Source organism: Macadamia integrifolia, unplaced genomic scaffold (genome assembly GCF_013358625.1).
Source record: "Macadamia integrifolia cultivar HAES 741 unplaced genomic scaffold, SCU_Mint_v3 scaffold1700, whole genome shotgun sequence".
NCBI lineage: Eukaryota > Viridiplantae > Streptophyta > Magnoliopsida > Proteales > Proteaceae > Macadamia > Macadamia integrifolia.
In genome coordinates this window covers 24,849-33,858 of record NW_024868317.1, presented here as the reverse complement: position 1 = coordinate 33,858, position 9,010 = coordinate 24,849, and the positions used below count along the sequence as shown (strand labels likewise).

At 34.7% G+C, this 9,010-nt stretch overlaps 1 protein-coding gene across 1 annotated transcript; it reads left to right on the top strand.

The window, feature by feature from the left end:
- The first annotated feature begins 6,718 nt into the window (after window positions 1–6,718).
- LOC122064648 (protein LURP-one-related 8-like) lies at window positions 6,719–8,574 on the top strand. Its single transcript, XM_042628405.1, has 2 exons — window positions 6,719–7,156; window positions 7,264–8,574. Exons 1-2 carry the CDS (start codon window positions 6,926–6,928, stop codon window positions 7,708–7,710), a joined length of 678 nt encoding a protein of 225 aa, XP_042484339.1. The 5' UTR covers window positions 6,719–6,925; the 3' UTR covers window positions 7,711–8,574.
- Window positions 8,575–9,010: the final 436 nt, after the last annotated feature.

Below are 9,010 nucleotides of genomic sequence, written 5' to 3'. Positions count from 1 at the left end.
TCAATCAATGTTATTAATGTCCCTAATTGTTGTTGAAATACTAACTTGGAAAAAAAAATTAGTTATTGCTCAAATGAAATAATGGTTACATATATATATATATATATATCACCACACACTGATATAGTATATGGCAAAACTTTTTTTTACACATTGAGTTTATTAATAAGAAGAAGAAAAAAAAAAAAACGTTTCAAATGTTCACTCAAGAGTCGAGACCAGTTGAATGATTTATAACAATATGAGTATGCAAAAGCCTGTGAAAAAGAGCAAATTAATTTTGGGTTTGAACTTTTAAGACTCCGCATGGTGTAGAATATATGTCACTCAAATGTAATCCTACCCAAAAAAAAAAAAAAAGTGATCCACGTCAGCTAGTGCGACCGACTCAATCAAGACTACTGAAACCTATTATGCCTCTATCGTTTTGTATTGAAAATGAAGTTTTCTTTACTTAATTTGAAATTTAAAAATACACCATGAAATCATCAACTCTAATCCAATATTACTCATTTATTTCTCCTTTCGCACCTGGGTCCTAGATGCAATTATTTTAATAAAAACATCTCCCTCTCATACACCATGAAATCATCAACCCTAATCCAATATTACTCATTTATTTTTCCTTTCGCATGTGGGTCCTAGATGCAATTATTTTAATAAAAACACCTCTCTCTCTCTCATACACGTTGCCAACACCTCAAAAGTCCTCTTTAAAATCATCTATTTGTATAAAACAATGAAGCATTTTTGAATGGTTGTTTGATGGGAAAAAAATCCAACCATATGTAATTATAGGGATAGTGTCCTCTATGGTTCTTGACGGCATGCATTACTGACCATAGTTAATAAAATACGCGTATTATATGCATATAATATGCACATCTGAACGTCTAATTCAAAAGTTCGTAATTTGGCGTATCAATCCCAAAAAATCATTTAATACACGGATTTTAAATATAACCATATTATACACGAATAATACTCGTATAATACGTTACGTACTCAATAAAACTTTTGGGTTAAAAAAAATGAGATTAACCCAAATGGGCAAAATCCTGATTCTCGACCCTTGTCTTCTATCAAGAATCCTAATCGATCAAAACTATAACCCTTCTTCTTCCCTCATCTAAGTAAATAAAAAAAAGGAGAAACCCTTGCCCCAGTGACACCTTCTCCTCCATCTCCGTTTTTGGCGGTCAACAACCGATGGCGATAAGTAAGACATCAATACCCTCTTTTCTCATTATCTTCTCCATTTCTCTTCCCATCGATTGTTGAAAACTCAATCAATCATTCCTCTTCTCCATTTTTCTTCCCATTGATAGTTGATAAACCAATCGAAGGCAATTGCATCTGTAAATAAATTTTAACGAGAAACAAGAAAATTTTAAAAGAGATGACTCACATGGACAAATATGGCTAAGGGCAGGATTCTCCGAAAGAGGTTGAGATGAAAACCTGATGGAATCTCCCTTAAGGGATTGCCTGAATACAAGGATCGGGAGAATACTTGACTTTATAGATGAAACCAAATTCGGACAGAATGACCTTCGATCAGTAATTTTGGAATATCTCTCTGGTCCGATATCGGATTGGGTTGATTAAAATTAAAAATTAAAGATAAGAAATGGGGTTACAACTTTTGTGAAATAGGAATTATTGAGATTTTGGATGAAAAATAGCTTAAAAGGGCTACCAGGTTACTATACTTACACAGTCAGAAATCTGAAAATAATTGCTTAAAAAATTCAACTCCTCTAGGTTGAATCTTTGAGGGGTGTGACTTCAACTCTTCAACGTTGAAGGTTCAGCTCTTCTAAACTGATTGAGAGCCTAATCTCTTCAAGGATGGGTGAAACACAACTTAATTTCATAAGAAGAACTCTTCTAGATTCATAAGAAGCTTGGAGCAACTTTGAAATTTATTTTGATTCAATTGTATCGTCTTATCTTTACAACTCAGGATTTGTCCTCTTTATATAGGACTACAACCTTTAACCTAGGAGACTACAACCTTCTTTTAGAATTTAAAGTTGTGACATGGACCAATCACAAAATACATTAGAAAATAAAAACTCAATAGAAATCCCAAAAATAGAAAATGTAGTTGAGATCTTTCACTTGTTGAAATCTCCCATGCCTTGATTCAAGAGTTGAGGTCTTCCAATGCCATAATGCAAGACTCAATACTTTGATTCTTGTTCCAAAATAAGTAGTGTCTTTCAAGTATGTTTCCTTTGTAGCTTTCAAGGGAAGAGAAGCTTTTTAACTTAGAGAAGAACAAAAGGAGCTTAAAAGAATCTCTTAGGAACTCTCAATGGTGAATTTGGCAAAAAGTGTTTTAACCCTAAAAGCTCCTACGATATTTTCACCGTCGATTACATTTGAATTTCTATGATTGAGATTAAATTTTAAATTACATAGTCAAGACTGAGAAATGTTAATCATGGGCTAAGATAAGTACTAGGTCTTTAGCTAAACTTCATGTGTTGGTTGGGCATGCATTAAAACCTTTATAGAAAATTTATCATACAATCGCCATTTGAATTGGATCGACAATTATTTATAAACATAGTTGCAGTTGGACAATATGAAGAATTATAAGAGGAAAATGACATGGGTATTCTCCTCCCATTGTTCTTGCAATACTGCATCTGATAAATCAAAGGAGTTGAAGAGAGGAGGTTCTTAAGCCTTAAAATTGATCCATGATCAGTCTTAGATTGTACCCCCATGGAAATTTCAAGAAAATCCAAGCACACCTCTGGGATGAACGATTGTAAATACTTATTCTCCATCTTCTTGAATCTTGTTTTTGTACCAAGAAGAAGAAGAGAACATGTAAAAGATACGAGACAAGATGATGTTTGATTCTCCTCTTAGTTCTTTCTACCATACGCTTTTTAGGGGTTAAATTTAATTAATATTAAATGTGAAAATTCAAAAGAATGGGAAATGATTTCAAATTGAAAAATTAGATTGGATTTTAGTGTCAAGAAAAACATGGTAGATTAGAATTTAGTTTCAAACAATCATTTTTAGTCCTGGATTTTTGCTCCCTGATTTTTACAAAGTAATCGTATTTAATACGTTTTAAACACGTACCGTATCATTGTCGTACGTGTTTTATTACATCGAGTTTTTTGAAACATATTATTACAGTATGGTTCATTTAATTATCGTACGTATCCATTCTCGTATGATTGCCATTCCCAAACTTACTAACTATGCTACTGACTAAGGAACTACGACCTTCCCCTTTTTTTTTTCATTTTTTTTTTTTTTTATACAAACATCTAGAAGAATAAATTTGAAGTTGAATTGCACATTTTCGTCGATATTCAAAAATATATTTATTATTTTTAAAGTTTTTTTCTTTTCTTTTTCACTTCTAAAACAAAAACTTGGGCATCAGCCTAGATATATTCTCTGGACCTAATCTAAAAAGATGTAACCATATATATGATAAAAAGCTGTTACACATAAATCATACAACATATATGTTTCTGACTAGTCAACATTTGAGTGATATTGGATCATTTTCAACTTAGAAATAGTTTGTTGGTAAATAATTAGATGGTTTGCCAATCAGTAAAATTATATTTTGTAAATAATTAATATTTTTATATTTTACCATCACTGTGAGAAATTTGATTGCACATAGAAATAGTAGGTAAAAGAAGCATAAGCAAAATCACTGTCCTTACATAATTGTGACTGTAACTAGTAATTAAATGTTTCCATTTTTCTAATAAAAGAAAAGAAGACAAAATAAGCGTTGGACATGTGCGTTTATTATTTATAAAATTTCTTTTGGAGTGTCATGGTTGGAATTGGTCCCAATTTTACTTTTGGTTGCGTACGATCTCATGTGTAGTTTTAGTTGAATATGGAATATGTATGCATGTGGGCTCCAATAGAGTACATTTGTCGAATATGAAATTTGCATGTTTCACGAATGGTTTGGCTAATATTTGGTAAAATATTTATAAATGCATAACTTTTTATGGTGAACGATATAATGTACAAATAATATGAAAAACATATTTCATAATGCTAAAAAAGGGGTAATTAATTAAGAACCTCGAATAAAAATGAATCATTTTACCGGTTTTATAAATTAAGATCTTATAATCGAGGTTAATTTGAGCTCACCCAAATTCTATAATTTAAAAAAATAAATAAATAAAATAAAAAAATCCTTTATTTCCATTTATCAGCCATGTGAATTGATGAGCTGACACCCATTGTTTACCAATTAACTATCAAAATTTAACAGGACGCTTTTCTTTGGAATTTCGAATTATTCTTGCTGTGTCCATGTGGAATTCGGACACTTCCTAATTAAGCTTTTCAAACATATTTAACTCTTTGATTGTAGAAACAATACATATGTGTATATAGACTAGACATGGCAAGGAAAATAGGTATCTCGTATATATTAGCTAACATCATTTTTCACTATTATTATTATTATTTTTTTTTTTTTTTTTTTTTGAGAGGGATAGACACATTGCCCGTCTACGATAAGTTAGCAGGCAGTATAGGGCAATGGTCATTTTAAAAGGAAAAGAAGGACACAAACACAGTCTGGGCCTTAGCTTATGGTACACAAGTGGTGCATAAGCCTTTTCTCTTATTTTCTTAAGGAAAAAAGAAAGCTATCTGCTTCATGTGTTTACACTTAGGTTGTGTTTGGTAGCTAAGAAAAGAAAAGAAAAGAATATAAAATGAAATGAAATGAAACAGTAAAAAAATGAAAAATTATGTCTATCTAGCTACCAAAGGAAGAGAAGAAAAGATAAGGTTTTTAATTTTCGTATGTTTTAGGCAAGACTCTTTTTCTTGTGAGAGAATAAAACTTTACCATTCCTAGGATAAATTTTAAAATTTAAAAAAAAAAAAATCTTTTTCTTGGTCCAAGACATAACAAACCGAGTGAAAAAATCTTAAAACAAGAAAATAATAAAATTTTTCTTTTTCTTTTTCTTTTTCTTTTTTCTTTCCTCCTCTTTTATTTTCTTGGCTATCAAACACAGTCTTAGATTCAAATAGGCACAAAAAGACTGTGTTATCCCTCCCCTTGCTCACCCTATGCATTTAAAATGTTTCTCTGTAACCTCCTATTGATCTTTATATTAATGCAATAACTATGCAAGCAAATTGCATTCCCTTACCCTTTTAAAAAAAATTATCTTGGAGAGGATTTGAATCAAATTTTCTTATTTGAGATTTTTTTATTTTTAATATATTTAAGTATTCTTTTTTTTTTTCCAACAACAAAGAGAGTCCTTGGCCACAAGTTTTGGGTTTGTTTCTGGGCCACAAGTTTTAGGTTTTGTGTAGCTTGCAAGTAAAGAAGTAATCATTTAAAATCTGGAAGGATGAACACCTGCATTCCCCAGTTGCCACCGCCACCCACCACATCTCCCGCTGGCTGGCCCGCTCCACTTTCTCCTGCACACTTTTTTTTTTTTTTTTGGTTTAAAAGACCTGCCCACTCAACCATTCATCCCCGTGTCATTTTCTTTGCCTTTCTTTCTCCTACCCCCAAGCCCAAGGTTTTTGGGAAGTATCTATTCATTCATTCTTTTATTTATCCTAATTTTTTTTTATCGGGTTTTAATTTAATCCCCTTCTTATAAAGCGTACTGATTTGGTTCTTATAATCCTTTCCTGACCATCAATTAAATAATTGGTCTATCTTTTTCTTTGTGCGGTGTGTATGTCTTCATTGGAGAATCAAAATGATCGAAACGATCCGTTTCATCGATCTTGTATCTATCTATCTTCAATGCCAAGACTGAGGGAGTTATTTCCCTTTAAATAATGTTGTATTCATATTTTATTTATATTTTATCATTTAAAAATAAGGTTTTATTCATATTTGGTCTAGGTTAATTAATCCCTAATAATGGTTCTTGATTGGTCAATTTCAGTAAGATATTATATATTCGGTCTTAATCATGATTAATTTGATTGGGTTGAAACCAACGGATAAAACAACAAGCCCTCCCCCACCCCCCAAAAAAAAATCACTATAAATATGTCATAAAACCGAAACTAATTAAACCGATGATAAATAATCAATTCAATCTCAGTTTTATTTGATCAGTCTGTCGGTGTGGGGGGGGGGGTGGAATGACTCCCAAGGGCCCAAAATGTCCATTTTTATTGGTCGTTGTGGGTTGAGAGGGAGTCTTGAGACTTGGGTATATATTGGTGTGGTTAGCCCTGTTGGATTAATGTTAGGATGACATTACGATATGGATTGGCACGCACGTGAGAGACTTTTTGTTTTGAGGTTTAGCGGTCGATGATGAACGGGCCCAAGACCCAGGTCGGCCAGCCAAACTTTATTATTCGATTCACTTTGCTTTACTCTCTCTCTCTCTCTCTCTCTCTCTCTTATAGGAATAGAGAAAGAGAGAATGAATGAATCATATTTTTGGAAATCGCCATCACCTCAACTCAACGCAGCCAAACTTTATTATTCGATTCACTTTGCTTTACTCTCTCTCTCTCTTATAGGAATAGAGAAAGAGAGAATGAATGAATGATATTTTTGGAAATCGCCATCACCTCAATTCAACGCCACTTGCCGGCCCCTCCCCACCACCACCTTACCCTTTCTTATTTTTATTTTTTTCTTTTTGATAGAGATTATTTTCTTATCATAGATTCGTTTGGTGGGGGGAATATAAATATGGGGTCATGGCCACACAGCCTTCTCAGGAGCAAGCGGTGTTTGAACAAAACTTCGAATCGAATTCTCAAAGAAGTACCAAGCTTTCGCCTGTGTTTCAATATTAAATTTGGTTCTCTCTTCTTGAATTCCTCCTCAACTGCTCAACCCTCTCCTCTTTCTACTTTGTATCACTCAAAAGGCCACCCACCGCCGTCCGGAGTGGGAAACTGAGAGATGACAAAGGTACATCCGAACAGTTCCGCCTCCGCCTCGGGATTTGATAAACAACAGTCGGCCGTGCTAACCGTATGGAACAAATCCCTGCTCTTCAACTGTACCGGTTTCACTGTCTTCGACGCCAGGGGCAATCTTGTCTTTCGCGTCGACAATTATGTTTCCGGCAACAAGGATGAGATCGTGCTCATGGATGCTGCCGGCAAGCCCCTTCTCACCATCCGCCGAAAGGTAAACCTACTGATCTTGATGAATAATCACTTAAGAAAGGCGCTACGCTACCTCAATTGAATTTTTTTAATTAATTTATATATATATATATATATATATTGGAGCAGAGACTGAGTCTTGTTGCGGATACATGGCTGGTGTACGACGGAGAAACGATGGCAAATCCACGGTTTTCCGTCAAGAAGAGGCAAGGCAGCCTTTCGAACTCGAAATCGTTGGCTCAAGTGAGCCCCGGTAGCGGCGGCAATCAGGTTCAGGGCAATACTGGTCGTGGCAGTGGCAAAAGCAACACCGACGACAACAACAACATTAATAACAAGAAGTTCTTCTTTTACGAGATAGAGGGGTCCTACGCACAACGGTGCTGCGCGATTTACGATAACAAAAGGAGTTGCGTGGCGGAGATCAGGCCGAAAGAGGCCATCGGCGGGGTTGCTTTCGGCGTCGATGTCTTCCGCCTCATCGTACAGCCGGAACTCGATCCTTCTGTGGCCATGGCACTTGTCATCATACTCGACCAGATGTTCAGCTCCAAACGCTTCTCCGGTTTTTAGTCACAATAAATGAATAAAGGGAAAATAAATAGAGGGACGAGGACTTGTTTCCAACTTCCAAGTAAATATTGGACGGACCCGAAAGCTAGAGCCAGACAAGACAAGGGCTGCCTGCTATAGCTAGCCTATTACACCGGGGTCTACCATCCGAGTCTGTTCACAATCCTTCTTTTTCTCTTCTACTCCTCCCTTCTCCCCCATAAATCACAAAAATTTTGCCTGTTTACTAAGTTTTAAGTTTTTTTTTTTTTTTTTTTTTTTAAGCATTACGAGCTCTCTCTTTCTCCTCCATTCCATTTTACCATATACACACACATCTTTTTTCCTTTTTCTTTCCTTCACGTCCGAGTTCCGACTCCGTTGCTGCATGTACCGTCGACACTCAACACCTCTCTCGTCTGTTTTAAAACAGTGAAATAGATGTCGACCACTGCCAGTATGTGCAGCATCATATAACCAAACCTTCTTTCCGTTCGATGCAGAGCTTGGTTTTTTTCCTTTTTGTTACAAGAACCAGGCTGTGAAAAGGGAGAAATGGGTCGTGGCATGTAAATAGTTTTGGCCATGTGCCGTTTTTTCCCCACTAGAATTTGTAGGACACTACAAGCACAAGGCCAAACAAAAAGTCTCGTTGTACATTGTAAGTGAATAAAGGAGTTTTTCTTTTTTTGAAAGTTTACGGTAAAACAAGGATCCCTGGTCATGCAGCTGTGCCAGACAAAAGTGGCCTGGAAAAAGATTCTTTTCAATACCACTAACCCTTCAATACGAAAACCTTTGATTATAGATCTGTTCGAGAATTAATTTTGTATGGTATTTGATATATATATTTGAACTTCATTTAATTAGTTTTTATTTTGAATAGACTTCAAGTGTGGATCAAACATCATAGGAGAATGATTCTCGTATGTTTTATTACTTTCGAGTGTTGATGTTTATGTGCATAAAGTTTAGATCCTCTCCAGCGTTAGGGAGCAGAATCCCATATGCACCCCTTTCATTGATCCTGTATAAGTGCTGACGTCATGTGATTTACATTTTTATGTTTTTAATATAGGAAGAGGGTTGAGCATAACATTAGTCGTCGATAAACTAATCACATGCATCAATAACAAGTCGGAACCGCTGGACACAAAAAGACAATAGGGTTTTTCTCCAAAAGAGTAGATAGAGAATATGACACATTTCTTATTTTCAATCAAACTATAATCCTATCACTTTGAATGTGAATTAAATAAATTAAAAAAAAATATATATATATATATATATATAATAAAAAACAACTCTTGAAAACGACAAA

Bases quoted from the DNA above. Each gene is read 5' to 3' on its own strand.
- LOC122064648 (XM_042628405.1), top strand. From the start codon at position 6,926: ATGACAAAGGTACATCCGAACAGTTCCGCCTCCGCCTCGGGATTTGAT. The intron at 7,157-7,263 runs GTAAACCTACTG...ATATTGGAGCAG, and splicing joins TTCTCACCATCCGCCGAAAG to AGACTGAGTCTTGTTGCGGA.